The sequence below is a fragment of the Ambystoma mexicanum genome, chromosome 1p, assembly GCF_040938575.1.
Source record: "Ambystoma mexicanum isolate Mex_15411 chromosome 1p, UKY_AmexF1_1, whole genome shotgun sequence".
NCBI classification, from domain to species: Eukaryota; Metazoa; Chordata; class Amphibia; order Caudata; family Ambystomatidae; genus Ambystoma; species Ambystoma mexicanum.
The window spans coordinates 634091252-634108426 of record NC_090921.1 but is presented as its reverse complement, the minus strand read 5'-3'; the positions used below and the strand labels follow the sequence as shown (position 1 = coordinate 634108426).

The window sequence follows — 17175 nt, the reverse complement described above, 5'->3', positions numbered from 1 at the left end:
GTGCAAGTGCCAGATGTCCACATTCACACAATATGCCCTCGGTTGCTAGATCAGAGATACCAGCTCACCAAATCAAGGGTCTGCAACCTTTGGCTCTCCAGATATTTCAGACTACAACACCCATCAAACATACCCAGCAATGTCAATGGTGAGGGATCATGGGAGTAGTAGTCCAAAGCATCTGGAGAGCACAGGTTGCAGGCCCTTGCTAGAAAAAGAATGTTATTTCAGTCTGCATAGAGTAGTTACTTCAACGTGATAAGGAAGATTTGCTGAGGACAGTGAGAGAGCTGATGTTCCATTATTTCCATGCAAACAATGTCATATCTTTCTCTCTGTCTTCATAACATTCTTTCTTCCTGTTTGTTGAAAATGTGGATACGAATATATCAAGACTGATTTCCTGCAGTCTAATAAATGGTTCCATGAATATATTGCCCTTTTTCTGCTTTGTAGGACGTTCAGGATGATGCTGAAGAGGGACACAACCTCTTTTGCAGACAACTTTGAAGTAGTTGAAAAGGGGAAAACATCTCAAGCAGACTTTTCTTTTCTGTACTCTGGAAAACTGCGAGGTAAAAGAAAATATGGATTTCATCACAATATCCTTACCATCATAAGGTTACATATATGTTCCCAGCAATGCCAGTTGTTGTATTGTTAAAGTGTTGGTGAGAAAATGTTGTCCACGATTTTGGTGGAGCGCAGTGTTGTCCTACTCAGCTGCGGTTCTGAAAAGGTGTTCACATATTCTGCTTGATGTTGGGAGATTTCAGCTCAAAATGAATGATTTGCGATGTTTTTCCTGTCCTGCAGATGAAGCTGGATCTGTCTGCTCCGGTTCTATAATCAATGGGCTCTTTGAAGGTTCCATCCAGACGAGGAACGGAACCTACTACATAGAACCCATGGAAGCCAATACAGACCATGGAAGCCCCAATGCCCATTCATACATTTATCATGAAAATGACATTGGTAAGTAGTCAGAATCGAACATCTTTTCAAGCATTTGTTGTATTCACGTGTGGAACTAATCGACGTCCATTAACAGTTCCCTGGCGTGGTTCGTTATGGGCTGTAGAGTAATCGGTAGGGTTCTCTGGTACTCGGTAAAGTTGGGGCGGGGGTTGACTGTGGAATCTCCCACCATGCAATGGAGCGTATCCAACTACAACGGATAGCGTGACGAGTCGGGATCTGGCATGTTAATATGAAGATCTAAATGGAACAAGGGCTGCATTTTACTACACTTGCTGGTCCTTCTGATAATTCACTATAATGCGCTGCACTTGCAGGATGCATTGCACATTTATAATCAGTCATGCTTAAACCAGTTTACGGAAAACCCAAACTACCTGGTTTTCGCTGGTGATTCCAGGCACCTAAAACACTTTCCTTGATTTATGACCCGAAATATTTTACGGTTCAAAGTAGATAAGGGCCCTCCAAATATGAGATGGCTACCATCGTCTGTGTCCTTTTTTAAAAACTTTTTATTTAATCTCAAATGGGCGGGCAGTTCAAGGACTCCTAGTCAAAATCACATTCTTTCATGCCTTCTAGACAGAATTCTACATCGGACTCTACTGTTATTTCATATTTCTGGGAGGTGAGAGTCATGGCTGTTAAGTGATGTTCATGAGTGAGCATAGAGACAATTCAGCATGCTGCATGCACTACATGCATTTTCGATAATTTGATTTATAGGGCAAGACTGTAGTCTATTAAACCATGCAAGAGTGAGTATTTCTGTATAGTGCACACATAAAAGAATTACTTCAAGGTGATCCCAATTTGGCAGCTAAAGGAATTAAGGCACAGCAATGTAAAGTGATTTGCCCAGGATCACATATGTTGGTTTAGTGATAATAACTGGACTATGAGCGCATGTTTCCTGGTTGCAAATTGTGCAAGTTAAGCAATAGTCTATCGCTTCCCAGCCCATTTTTTTTTATTATGCATCAACCTTTCATTGTCTTCTTTCAAAACCTGAACTGGTATCTTGCATTCAATACAGCTACCTATAAAGCAGTAAATCACATGATAAGTCAACCTGAAATCATACTGAAATTGGTTACAATAACTCGGTGGGAAAACGAGTATCATTTAGCCTGAACAAGCACAGCATTGATTGTGTATCTGTGAAATTATTTCAAGGCAATGCAGCAAAGTATGTAGCTTCTGTGGTTAAACCCCTTTTTCTTTGTCTTTTTAATTGTTTGGATGTTTCAGGTTGGTGTGAAGAGGAGAGATGGTTATTTTACTTAAAATGTGTCACAGCAGTCCTATGGACTTTCAACCACTTGATAGGTTGGATCGGCTTAGATGTATCTGTGAATATGTACTGGTGAATCTGACAATCTGATTTGGCCAAGAAAGGTACATTTGTTGGACAGGCCATTTTTAGCAGTTTTTCTGGGGCACCAGTCTATCTATAATTCCCAATATATCAGTCTGTACCTCATCAGAGTAGAAACCTCATTCAGAAATAGCAGGGACATACTTGTTGCTGTTACTTCAATCTGTCTCGTTAGAAATTGGTGAATTGTTAGTAAGTGCCGCTCAGCTGCTTAAATGGTCTCATGTGAGAGGTAGTACTAATTTGCTTTTGTACAAATAGAAGCACTTTCATAAATTTAACACGTATGGCTGAGTTGGGTATCCCCAGATTGGGTGATTTGCAGTGGTAAATGAGATACAAAGTCAGAAACATTAACCAAGTAAGGTAGTGGGGAGAGGACTGTAAAGGGTTGATGACACTGACAGAGAATCATAATAGGTGTGCATGTTACATGATGAATATTTAGAGTATTTACGTCTGCAACAGGATGATCAATTTTCAGTATTTACTTTATTTACAGGTGGTACACGTTTGATAAATGAGTAAGAACTATTTTATTGGAGTGACATCGGCAGGACCCAGACTGGTGGGAATCATTACATTCATGTGTTTCCAGGTATGCAATGATGCACATAGAATAGTGAGGGAGAAGGGAAACAGGTTGGTAGTTATACACTGTCACTGGGCTCAGCTGTAGGTCTCTTTTCAGAGAGATCTGATGGTGTCCCCTTATTTCAGGATTTATAGACCCCTGACAACAAGAAGGTTAGAGAGAGAGGTAGAGGTAGGAATTGCCGAGTGGTGCAAGTTCCTTAATGATCTGAGATCTAAAGAAGTCTAGATAAGTGCAAAAGTGGCTGGCAGACCAGAGGCTGAGTGCCAGTTCACCTAGAGTGGCAGGACAAAGCAGAGAGAATGCAGGAGCTGAGTTGGGGGTGACGGACAGAATGTGAATCCAAAATCTGGTACGGCAAACAAGGTTCGAAAGACCAACTGCCACAAGTCAAATATTAACAGCAGTCTATTTGCTTCAAGCCGACCTTTTCTGCTTGGGTAATATGTCTGCAAGCAAATGTTTCTCTACTTTTGATGCGATGGCTGGCTTCTTTGCGCCAATCCCGATTAGCATAAAAAGCAGTTGGCCTAGCCTTTTTTTGTAACAGCACTGATTCTAAGTGCTGTATTCTAATGAGTTCAAAAGAAACATATTCCGGCCACTGAAGGTCTGCTATCTGTCTGTTCTGGCGGTGCCCAACACTATTAAAAACTATCGCTCCTAACCCACATTTTATATACATCTCATCTGCTGGGGAACCCTCAGGTGGGGCAGGCTGACCATATTCTAACCCATGAGGTTGTCTTCTATTGCAGTAGAGTGCCACCCAACTTGTGCGCATCTTACTGAAAACAGGCATTTTTTAACTCAAAAACAGTCTTAACTGGCAAAATATTTTGTAAAATATTTAGTTATATATACAAACGGTTTAAAACAAACTCACCTAATTCAAAGTCAGAAGCAATCTCCCATCAAACGAATCCTGTGGCTGGTGGTCTTTCAAAGAAAAAGCAAAACTCAGTCGCAGCTTACAATTCAGGACCTTTGCCGGGATGACCTCTGGCTAAAGAGACGAACATGGAGTCACGCGTAGCAGCTGTGAAAATCTCTGTCTCAGATCAGCATGGGCCGCTGGTTCTCTTTGGTCCCAGCGTCTGTTTACTCTGTCCTCAAAAAGCGATGGATCACCCTCAGGAGAGTCCTACTTTGGGTGCCAATTTCTGAATCCAAAATCTGGTACAGCAAACAAGATAAGAAAGACCAAAAGTCATGAGTCAAATGTTAAAAACAGTTTATTCGCTTCAAGGGGACCCAGGTTCATCTACCACTGAGTACAGCCATAGAGAAATGAGCAATTTACATCTTGGCTTATTCGCCTTATGTACATATTTTAGTTGCTGAGATTGTCAATTTCCAGACAGTTTATGGCTTCCTGCAACGTATACATTTTCTGCGAAAACATACATTTCTCATCAGTGTCATGCTTGCACACGTTAACCTTTCCCAAAGTTCAAACTGTTCCCAGCGCAAGGATACGTTTCCGTGCACCTAATCTATGTTTTGCTCGACCATAGGTCGCTGTGCACCTGTAGCTGGATAGTTTGTTTAGAATACCCCCTTCCTGGAATGTACCAATTGTCTTCTGCATTCGTTAATCATTGGTACATATATTTTCAGGTCCGGGCAATTTGTTCTGGGAGACAAGAGGCAGGAAGACATATATTATCTCTTATCATACTTGCAGCAGGCTGTTTAAGGTCTGAGGCCTGCACAAACACTGAGCTTATCATTCTTTGTCAAACATGTTTTTTCTGAAGAGCTCAGCAACATCATTCTGCAAACATTTTAAGCTGAAAAATAGGATACACGGAATAGAGTCTTATTGCGAACGAAATGTGGAATCTTAAGGTAACCAAAATGGATGTTGTTTTACAAGAATGGGTTAGGGAAAGGGAGGGACAGAAGGGTTGGTGTCTAACATTTCTGAAATATTAGAATATCAGAAGAAATGTAGCAAGCAAAGCCAACCAGTAAAGAGAGAGGAAGAATATGAGTGAGGGTAGGGCTTTAAGCATAGATGGCAAGCTTGATGTTTTGGAAATCCTTTGCTATTGTGTTGGCAAGGGGTGTAAAGAGCATCTAGAGGAAGGACATGAACTGGCAACTTCCTGGTGGAGATGCACCTCTGGTAGGGTAACTATGAGAAGTATTAAGGCACCCTGGAGGAGGGGAATAATGGTGTAGCTATATGGGGGGAGGCAGGAGTGGGTACCAACTCACAGCAGGGACACCCCAGAGCATATCACTGCAGGCAAGGGCTTGCAGGGACACTTAGAAGGACATTTATAGTGTTAATGTTTCTGGGAAATGGTGCGCTTGAATGATAATGAATTCTACAGCTGCTTGCATGTAACTCTGGCATACCTGCTGACACAGCTATATTTACACATCTGCAGCCAATTTGGAATCTGGTCTTGGATAAGCTGTAACCCACCTCAGAACTCGAGATTAAGGGTGCTTAGAGCGTGTTCAGAGTCCCTACCCTCATTACTCACTCATGCCCATATCACCACTACAGAACTGGTCAACCCTCACCCTCATCCCCATACAACAAAGGATGAATGCATCCTCACACTGATCGCCCTGTTCCCCAAAGACCAGTGACTTCAGAGAACAATGAAAACCCAGCCCTTTACCTCTAATGTCTTTGATAAAACCAGAGGTCACATTGATGCCTCCAAACCAGACAGAGCCCTGCTATCCATCCCACCGGGCACTTCTGTCCTGGACAGACTTCGCCCTCCTCTCCCCTAAAGATCGCTCAGACACACTCACTTCACTCAAACCTACTACTTACACAGATGACTTCCTCCCGGGTTCCATTCTCTCCCCAATCATCTTCCATCTGTACATGGAACCCTTTGGAAATCTAAATGACCCTAACATAGTCATTCATCAGTGAGCTGATGACACTCATTTGTACATTAAGGACAGTGACCCCCAGTACTTTGCTCACCTCCACAGATGCCTGCATACTATCCAAACATGGGTATCAAATGCTTACCTTAAACTGAACTCAACCAAGACCGAGCTGGTCCTCATTAGTTCCCCCATCAAACAATAACTTGTGCAACAATAGCTGGAGGACATACATGTGCCTGGAAGGATTCATCTCTCAGATGTCAAACTCTTTCAAATCCCTGGGCTTGATTGCTGGCACTACCCTTTCCTTACAAAATCAAATAACCAAAAAGACACAAACTGCATGGCTACAGATCCACAAACTCTGTAAAATAAAACCTTTCATTCAACTGAACAAATTCCATACGATGGTCCAAGCCCTCATTATCTCACACATCGATGGGCAAAATGTTCTTGTTGCTGCACACCTTGCCCCCCTCAAAGCAGCAAAACCATGCTTCAGCTGCCTTATTATAAGTGCCCACATATGGCGCCATATCTCTCCAACACTGCGCACTCTTCACTGGCACCCTGTACCCACCAGGATCGTATTCAAACCTTCATGTATCACCTACAAAGCAGTCTCAAAGGGAACAGCAACATTCATGGCAGCTAAACTCCACACCTCCAGAGGCTCTTGCAACTGACATAGCAAAACTATCAAAAGGTTGGAGTCAAAGCTATCCCGCAAAGAGAAGACTCGCAAGCAGTCCTTCTCCTGCCACGCCCCAGCCATCTGGAGCTCAATCCCTGTGAGGCTAGAAATGCCCCTATCATCCTCCAGTTCTGCAAAACCATAAGAATTTAGCTTTCAACAATACCCACCAGGCACATAAAAATCTCCCTGCGCCAACAGTATTGCATTACTGGATAAAATACCAAGCCTAATTATGGCACAATCCTATTGTAAAGCTCTCTGCTGGTCATGAGCTAGGTTTGCGCTATAAACAATAAAATCAAATAAAAAATGTCACCCTATGTGCGACAAATGCAATCCATACCAGGTCTGTCAGTGGCCTAGCCTTCCAACATTGCAAAGTCATTGTGAGATATGTTTCTAAAACTGTTGCAACTGTGGTGGTTTAGTAATTTACTCCAGCAGGGAAATGCCTGGCCGACAATCTGCTGCATTAAAGTCTCCAAGTCTTGTCCCCTGCTTGTATAGGGCTGCATCGCTTATCAGCCACCACATCCATACAGCACATCCTCAAATCATGGCCTATTCATCAAACTGCCACTTAGGGAAGAAAGCAAAGGGAATTAAAATATAAAGAAAAAAGGCAATGAGGAAAGAAGCAAAGGAAATTCAAAGATTAAGGTTAGAGGCAACAGGAGGGACAAACTCTGGAAGTAACCATAGAATAATGTGTGAGACTGCTATGTTGGTGTGAGAGATTCTGGCAGTTAAGAAAAGGTCTCTCCTCCTACATTGGCCCATTTTCCCCTATAGATGGGAATTCTCAATTTACTCTGACATATAACAGGAATGATTTTGAGAGATAGCAGCCCGGCAGCTGTGAATTTGCAATCCATATATTTTCAAATTGAGAAATTACCTAATTTAATTATCCTAGGAGGACTTTAGTCTGGGCAAAGGAGAGAGCATTGGGTATTTCCCTCTGTGGCACTGGTTACTGAATTCGGGCAACAGGAAAGCGTGACCTAAAGCCCCTCCTAGTTTCACAAACATGATTTTCTCTTCAACAGCATCAAAAGGAAAATGGCTCATCTCTAAACTATTTGCAGAGTTGAATACTCCTAAGGAAGAGGGGGATTTGCCTTGTGTTAGAGCATGGCATAAATATATTGGCCACAGAGAAGTAGAAAAAAGTGTGCTCAAAGATCATTCACTTTCTCTACCATCAACAACACAAGGAACAAGAATTGAAAAAGATACTTAGATGGTCTGTGATGGAGTGATGACAGGAGGGCAGGTACATTTATACATATCTGATGCAATGCCCTGAATTGGTAGATCCTGGGAGCAGGTTGTCAGAGATTAGTGGAAAATGTGGACAATGAACCCCTAGGGACCCAGGGACCTATTTACTAGGCATATGCTGCCCAATGTCCACATAGTCCACTGATCTCTGGGACAACCTGTTCCCAGAATCCCACCAATTTAGGGCATTGCCACCAGATAATGTTGTTTCCCTTTTGGATTTCCACAGCGCCCAATCACCAACTGGACCATGAATAATCCCTTTAACATAAAATAACCTCACTTAAATTCTTTGTAATGAAAAATAAGAAGACATTTAGGATTACCTATTTTTTCCAATCCAGGGCCTGTTTCTTTCATGTGTGAAACAACATAAAAAAAAGACTTTACTTGTTCACATTGCTTACAGGCTTTGGGACTGTTTAACATCTGAAACAAGAAATTGACCAGAGTACTAGCCAAGTACTATCCAATTAGATTTTCTAGACTTAAGATCTGACTCGTGTTACACATTAATTGTCTTGGTGGCTTTGAGGTAAAAGTTGAGAAAGGGGCTGAAAAGCTTAAAGTGTTCAAATATTTTAATTCATCATCAAATACCCCCCTCAAATGTTTACTTTCTTTAGTCCGTTGTCCATGTTTTGCTATCCTGCTTCTGTTGATCCAACTATGAAGGTGAAAGAGGGTTGAGGTAGGAAGGGGAAACATTGGTACATTGCTGGGGTAGTTTTAGGATGTTATGCTTGTTACAGATTCAAAGTAATTTTAATAATCTGTTACACATATTAAAAGCAATACAAAGATAATAATAAAAACCCATGGCTCCTAATTACAAAACTCTTAACCAAAACATCTGTCCCCATCCAAAGCAGTGCTGGTTAGCCCCTTCCCTTATGATTATCCTCCTTCTGAGCTACCAATACAAAGACAAGGAGATGGTTGACCTGGAGAGAAAAAACACCATCAGCTTCTATTTGAGGGGCTTGTGGGGTGGTGGGTTCAGAGACTGATTGGCTGAATTATTGGTGGGCGATGCCTGGAACGGTGGGGGCGCACTGCAAGAGCCTCTGCCAGTTTGTCCATTCATATTGGATCACTCACCCTTTCCTTAGTAGTAAGGTTTAGGTTGGCGTTGGTGTGGCAATGCAGGGCTGTTTTGGGCTGAGAATCTGTCATTTTTGTTAAATGATGTATGCAATGACTCTGGCTATACTGACAGCTCAACGAGAAAAAGGTCCATAGTTTAATAGATAAAATTACATGTCATGTTATGTTACATGGATTTATAGCTTGCACCACTGCCATTTTCATTGTCTCTAGGCATTCACGTGGCTCTGTGAGGAAAAGTGGGTTGGGTTGTTTAATGGGGAAGAGAGGGATAGGATATATGTAGTGCTCATCTGTTGATGCATGTAGAACCAGGAGAAACTGGTGTCTGTGTGTGTGAGATTTCTTTGAGTGTTTTGTTTTGTGGACTGGGCTTTTGTGTCCAGAAGGGCTGTATCCAGTGTTTGAGGTGCTTGTTGCCAGTGGTTATTGGGTATATAGCTTGGTTAGATAGTGACATGCGGTTTGCATGTTTTGATTCACTAGCCCTCTGGGCGGGTGTCGTAGGTTGGAGTTGTGGGTTGTGTGGAAGGGAGAAGTGGGTAGTGGGTTTTGGGTGATCTCTGAGTATGTGTAGCTATGTTATGGTTTTTCATTCTGTATTTATCTCTTGATTCCACCATATGGTCTGTAGCATCAGGCATTATATTGGTTGGGTAATCTGCTCATGAGGGTGGTTGTTGTATAGTTGGCCTAAATTTATCTCAGCGAGTTGAATTGCCAGATTGTAGGTAGTTTCCTGAAAGTTAGGTGGTCTTCCGTCATTCTTATTTTCTTCAGGATCGAGTTCCATAGTTTTCCTATCAGATAGGAGAAGACCATTCCTCTCGATTTCTTTTTCTCATAGTCTCTTGTTTCTATTTGGAGGTTGGTATTAGATCTTAAGTCTCTTCCTGGTTGGTATCAGGTGATTTGGGCTTGGATGAATTTGGCTCCTTGTCAGTGTAATGATTATTGGGCAATGCATAGGGCTTTAATGTTGATAAGTTTCTTTACCGGTTGCCAGTGTAAACTTCTTAGGGCTGGTGTGATAGGGCCTCTTCCATTTAGTCTCAGGACTAGTCTTGCTGCAGTATTTTGGATTAATTGATCATTTTGGTGAGGCATTTGGGCATCCAAGGGGGAGACTATTTGCGTAGTCCATCCTAGACAATACCAACAAGATGATCATGAGGGTTATATGTGTAGAATTGAAGTATTATTAAAAGGGCAAGCACCCTACACCCTGCATCATCATTGCTACTCCGGCTGCCCTCTATCCCTCAAAATCCAACTTGGGTCACTCGAGCCGCCGATTAAAACCCACTGGCCGTGTGCATGTGCACGCACTCCTGACTTTACCTGCATTCTGCTCTGCTGTTCCTCACAAATGTGTACCTCCACTACGGCCCTCTCCACGTGACTCGCTTCCATGCAGACCTCATTTGACATGCCACCCCCCTTTTTCTAGTGACCACCTGGGCATGCATTCCTTCATCAAAAGACACCAAAATCATGCTCTCTTTTAAACCCTGCTTTGTCACTCACCTCTGCAACTATCTCCACATACCTACTCTTCCTGCTGGCCTGTTAATCTAATGTAGATGCCTCTCTCTTGCATTGCATGTTGATCTGCTGTATGCCCTGTCTCCAATGTGTGCCTTACATCTGTGCATCCTCCACTTTTTGCTGCATGTAAGTGTTTCTGTGAAAAATCGATTCTAGATGTGCTTTCCAATTTGTTAATGATTTTTAAATCTGGGCATCTCTAGTGTGCTCCTTGATTAGTTTGTTTTGTCTGCTTGGCCGCTTGGTGAGATTCTACTGTTGCATAGTGCTTCCAACCCTCTACCCTGGTATCCCTCTTACTCCCCACCTCCTCTTGTCTCTGCTCTCATGCTGCCCTCTATCTCTCCTATCTATTCTAATTGCTTCTCCATCACCTATCCCCCGTCCCTTATGAAGCTTGGAAGGAAGGCATTTAAAAGGCACTTCTGAGTTCCAACCCCGGTCTGCCCATTGCAGACACTTACATCAATGCTTCCTCCAGACAGACTATCACCGGCATTCTCTTTGCTGTTCCTTCCTCTGACTTATGGACTCCCCATATAGTTTCTGTCCTCTCCCCTTTCTCTTCCTCTCCCATTACTGTCAGCATCAGATGGGAAGTGCTCGTGGATCACTTTGCATCTTCCAAATGCACCATTAATGTCTATCATAATGGCGCTATCATGGTCAAGGCTCCCAGCCCAACCTCCTCCTTCTTAACAGGCGTCTTCCATCTCTCTTCCACCCACCCCTCTCTCCCCAATCCTCCTTCCCTCAACCCCCTTTGGACCACCCTGTGCTGACACCCCACCCTTGTGGCCCCAGCAAATCATTTAAAGGGGTCAACCAGCTTAACTTAGTTACCCTCAACACTCGCTCTGCTATCAAAATCTCCTCTGACATCTGTCTCCTCCTTGAATACCTTGATGTCCTTGCTCCCACTGAGGTGTGGTTCAAGGCCAGTTCCGTCACTGCTTTTAACACTCTTCTCCCTGATGACTACAAGATCCTGTCTAATCCGATGTCCTCCCGACCTGGTGGCGGAGAGGCTCTGATCTTCCCTGAGTGGGTTCCTGCCTCCATCATCCGCACTCAAACCTACTCATCCTTTGAAAGCCTGGTCTGCAAGCTGTCTGTCTTGCCTACCTTTTCTCTTACTTTTACTACCATCTACGGGCACCCAGGACTAACTTCCCTCTTCTTCTCAGAATGGGCAGACATGTCCTCCTCACTTCTTGCCTCCTCCCCGAAACATAACTTCCTTTGGTAATTTAAGAGCCATCCCAACTCTTCGGATGTGGCTAATGTACTCTTTTGTGACTTCTGCAACACTTTTTCCCCTCACTATCCTTCCCTCTGGCCCAACCCACTCTGCCGGACACACATTGGATGCTCTCATTTTAACAGACTTCACTCTCTCCAACTCTCTTACTATCCCTCTCTCCTGGTCTGACCACTCTCTCCCTTCTTTCCACCTTGACCTCCCCTGTCCCCTGATGATGCCTCCGCCCGCATTGCCAGTCTCCTTCTCCGTCATTAGACCGATGAAGCGTGTGTCAGTTGCTGCATTTGCCTCTTCCTTCATCCCCCCTCCTTCTTTGGACTCTCCTTCTGACCTCTCTCTATCTCTAAAACCCTGGACATCCTTGCCGTCTTCATGAGGATCCGCTTGAAGCCTGACTCCAAATGCAACTCTTGGTATGATTCTGACTTGCAGATTTGAAACGCAAGTGCAAGGCAGCAGAGCGGAAGTGGCAGGCACCTAGCTCATCCTCTGACAAACTGGCCTGCTGCTTACTCCAAAGGAAATACTGTCTCACCATGTGCTCCAAGAATAGGGCGCATGTCCAAGCCTGCATCTCTGGAGCCACTAATAACACGGCTGAGCTCTTTAAAATCTGTAAGGAACTTGCCAATCCTACTGCAGTATCCTCCTCTCCTCCTCACTCACAGGCCCTCTGCACCCCACCTCCTTCTCTTGCCTCCCTTGGCCCCTTCACCCCCCATACTCCTCTCCTTCTCTCCAATTGCACCAGATGAGATCTCTAGAGTTGTCCACTCTATGAAAGTTTCCTCTAAACAGGTGCCCCCTGCTCCTCCAGAACCATCAAGGACAACATCGCCTCTCTCACCCCAGCCTTGGCTGAACTCTGCAACCACTCCTTTGCAACTGGCTCCTTCCCATAACCCCTTAAGCACTCTCTTGTGCACCCTCTCCTGGAAATGCTGTCGGCTGACCCTTCTTGCCGGCTAGCTATCACCCTATTTCTATCACCCCTTTTTTGGGTAAACTCATGGAGAAGTTGGGCATCCCCCAAGTGACCCTCCACACTGAAATGGCTGGCTGCCTCCATAACCACCAGTCCGGTTTCAGGGCATCCAGAGGCATGGTAACTGCTCTCCTGAACACCCATCAAGACCTGCTCTCTGACCTGGACTCAAAATCTGCTATTCAGGTATGGTTCTCTACCAATGATCTCTGCCTTAATGCTGTTAAGCGTTAAGACAGAGATCCTTCTTATTGGGACGCCTGACCCCAGGGGTCTAACATCTCACCCTGGCTTTTCAACCAATACCTGACAACTCTCGCCTACTGCATCTCAATTTTCTTCTCAACTTTCCAGTGCTATGCTGATGACACCCAACTCATTTTCAGCCTTCCTTCAGCCTCCTCCTCTCCTTCTCTCATCTCTGATTATCTAATCGCCATTCAAAATTGGTGTTCTGCCAATGATCTATGTTAATGTTAATGTTAAAGGATATTTGTACCGCGCACTATCACCACCGGAGTGGTCCCCTGGCGCTCTATGTTTAAATGCCAACAGGACAGAGATCCTCCTTATTGGTACACCATTTACATCCTTTCCTCTCACTCTCTGGCCGGCCGCCTTTGGCCCTCCTCCTACCCGCACCTGCATGGCTAAAAAACTCAGGGTTATCTTTGACTCTACACTTTCCTTCTCTGCACACATCTCTGACGTCTCCAAAATGTCAAACTTTTTATTGCACCTCCTTAGAGGTACTTTGCCTTTCCTCTTCTTCCCTCAAAAGCTCACAGTCTCCCAAGCTCTGGTTCTCTCCAGACTCGATCATTGTAACAGCCTCTTTCTAAACCTACCTGCCTCCACTCTCCGCATTTTACAACTAATCCAGAATAGGACTGCAAGACTTGTCCTTGGCCTCAAGCCCTGGGATCGTATCTCTCCAGCCCTGAAATCCCTTCATTGGCTCCCAGTGGATGAAAGGATCAAATTAAAAACCATCTGCATTGTCCACAAGGCTTTCTGGGGCCTGGGTCCAAAATACCTTCAACTATCCCTCCGTAAATGTCTCCCCTCTCGAGCCCTTTGCTCCTCTACTTCTAACTCCCTCAGGGTCAGTCGTTTTGCAAAGAAACAAGCTGGCGGTAGATCTCTGTCTTCGGCTGGTGCCTCCCTTTGCAACAGCCTCCCGGCCACTTTGAAACTTAAGGAAAACCATCTCCAGTTCCGAAAGCACCTCAAGACCTTCCTCTTTGTCTCTGCCTTTGCCCCCCTTCTCCCCTGTTGACCGGTTTCTTCTCTTGGCATCGTGCACCTGGCCACCGTCTGTCATTCGGGCCCAGGTACCTGCTCATCCTGCCACCCTCCTGCACTGCCTCCAGGCCACCACCTGCACTAGGGCTCTGTATCTGTACCCATACATTCCCCCTCCCACTTTTCTTCTGCGCTTATCAGATATACCATGTTTGACTACCTTTCACCTGCCACTTGCTGGCTGCACTACCAGGGTTTATCACCCTTATATATTTATTTAATTTAACATTTCTTCTGTTTTCCCTCCTCTGCACTTTCCACTCCCCCCATGCACTTTCCCCCTTTTACCTTTTCCATGCACTTCACTTTCTTATATGTCACTGGGCCTAGTAAGATCGTTATTTTTCTCTTATTTTGTTGTTGTTTGTTCTCCCTTGTTCCCCTCCCTTTTTTGCCTGTCTGCACTCTGAAACACTTGTGTATGAGTGTGATATAAATAAAATATAATTTCACTATCATTTCCTTGTTCCCTCCCCACTCTCTGGCAAGCATCCTTGGGCCCCCTCCCCTCACCCATTTGTGAGGCAAAAAAACTTGGATTCATCTTTGACTCCTCTCTCTCCTTCTCTCCACATGTCACGGACCTTGCAAAGAAGTCCAACTTTCAGCTCCACCTCCTCAGGGGCATTCTACGTTTCCTCACCTTCCCCAGAAGCTCAATGTCTCCAGAGCCCTAGTTCTCTCTAGGCTGGACTACTGCAACAGCCTCTTCCTCAATATGCCTCTTTCCTCCCTTCGCCCCCTTCAACTAATCCGGAATAGGACTGCAAGACTTATCCTTGGCATCAAGCCCACTGCATCTTTCCAGCCCTACAATCTCTCCACTGGCTCCCGGGGATGGCAAGGATCAAATTCAAGACCCTTTGCATCATCCACAAGGCCCTCTGCGGCCTGAGACCTCTCTACATCCACCTTTCCCTCCCTAAATACCTTTGTTCCTCTGGCTCTAACTCTCTGCAGGTCAAATATTTCTCCACGCAGAGAGTGGGATGTAGATCCCTTTCCTCTGCTGGTTCCTCCCTCTGGAACAGCCTCCCTGCCCCCTCAGGCTTGAGCCAGATCTTCTTAAGTTCTGTAAAACTTCTCAACACTTTCCTTTTCTCCTCTTCCTTCCCTCTCCCCCGCCCGTGCTAACATTCCCTCTGCTGTTGTGACTGGGGCCTGGTCCCTTGAGAGTCACACAGGGGCAGCCCACCCCATACCGGTTCCCCCAGCATCATTTGCCTGCACTTGCCTGTGGGCTCCCTTCCCCGGACTAGCCCTAACCTGGTCCTCCCTGTCCAGTGCACTCGTCCTCACTTCTCCCTCTCTTCCCCTAGGCACTTGCTGCCTTGGCCCCCCAGCACTTGACCACCCCCCTCCCTTGGGCATCCCACTCCTGTACTTCTGCCTCGTCCCCTCCCCCTGCACTTACCACCTTGTTTTGCACTTGCACGGTAGGATTGTCACAAAGCCAATATAACTGTTTTTTGTTCTACCTCTTTCCCATGTCCCCCAGCCCCCACCCCAAACTTGTCTTGTGGTGCCTGGAAACACTTATGTATAGGCACCATTCAAATGTCCAATAAAAAAAATAATCAATTAATTAATTCATCGCAGGAGGTAGAACAATTCTTTGGCTACTGCGCTGACTTGTGATTCTAAGGTGAAATTGTTGTCCATAATGTTTCCCATATTTATTATCACTGTGGATGTCTTTGGTTGGGTTCCCATGCTCAGGGGTTAGGTAAGGGATGTCTTTGATGGATTGTCTTCTCGTGGGTAAATCGTTATTTCTGGCTATTTTCAAGGCTTTCTGGGGCCTGGGTCCAAAATACCTTCAACTATCCCTCCGTAAATGTCTCCCCTCTCGAGCCCTTTGCTCCTCTACTTCTAACTCCCTCAGGGTCAGTCGTTTTGCAAAGAAACAAGCTGGCGGTAGATCTCTGTCTTCGGCTGGTGCCTCCCTTTGCAACAGCCTCCCGGCCACTTTGAAACTTAAGGAAAACCATCTCCAGTTCCGAAAGCACCTCAAGACCTTCCTCTTTGTCTCTGCCTTTGCCCCCCTTCTCCCCTGTTGACCGGTTTCTTCTCTTGGCATCGTGCACCTGGCCACCGTCTGTCATTCGGGCCCAGGTACCTGCTCATCCTGCCACCCTCCTGCACTGCCTCCAGGCCACCACCTGCACTAGGGCTCTGTATCTGTACCCATACATTCCCCCTCCCACTTTTCTTCTGCGCTTATCAGATATACCATGTTTGACTACCTTTCACCTGCCACTTGCTGGCTGCACTACCAGGGTTTATCACCCTTATATATTTATTTAATTTAACATTTCTTCTGTTTTCCCTCCTCTGCACTTTCCACTCCCCCCATGCACTTTCCCCCTTTTACCTTTTCCATGCACTTCACTTTCTTATATGTCACTGGGCCTAGTAAGATCGTTATTTTTCTCTTATTTTGTTGTTGTTTGTTCTCCCTTGTTCCCCTCCCTTTTTTGCCTGTCTGCACTCTGAAACACTTGTGTATGAGTGTGATATAAATAAAATATAATTTCACTATCATTTCCTTGTTCCCTCCCCACTCTCTGGCAAGCATCCTTGGGCCCCCTCCCCTCACCCATTTGTGAGGCAAAAAAACTTGGATTCATCTTTGACTCCTCTCTCTCCTTCTCTCCACATGTCACGGACCTTGCAAAGAAGTCCAACTTTCAGCTCCACCTCCTCAGGGGCATTCTACGTTTCCTCACCTTCCCCAGAAGCTCAATGTCTCCAGAGCCCTAGTTCTCTCTAGGCTGGACTACTGCAACAGCCTCTTCCTCAATATGCCTCTTTCCTCCCTTCGCCCCCTTCAACTAATCCGGAATAGGACTGCAAGACTTATCCTTGGCATCAAGCCCACTGCATCTTTCCAGCCCTACAATCTCTCCACTGGCTCCCGGGGATGGCAAGGATCAAATTCAAGACCCTTTGCATCATCCACAAGGCCCTCTGCGGCCTGAGACCTCTCTACATCCACCTTTCCCTCCCTAAATACCTTTGTTCCTCTGGCTCTAACTCTCTGCAGGTCAAATATTTCTCCACGCAGAGAGTGGGATGTAGATCCCTTTCCTCTGCTGGTTCCTCCCTCTGGAACAGCCTCCCTGCCCCCTCAGGCTTGAGCCAGATCTTCTTAAGTTCTGTAAAA

General features: G+C 45.2%; 1 protein-coding gene across 2 annotated transcripts in view; it reads left to right on the top strand.

Annotated features, from left to right (window-relative positions):
• Positions 1-17175, top strand: part of LOC138577770 (disintegrin and metalloproteinase domain-containing protein 10-like) — a 680452-nt gene that overhangs the window by 224466 nt on the left and 438811 nt on the right. The window contains exons 3-4 of one of the 2 annotated variants that reach the window (XM_069649653.1): positions 457-575; positions 817-975. In XM_069649653.1, the coding sequence (XP_069505754.1) occupies positions 457-575; positions 817-975 (278 nt within the window). The remainder of the gene's footprint in view (positions 1-456; positions 576-816; positions 976-17175) is intronic. The other variant, XM_069649654.1, reaches the window with a different exon arrangement.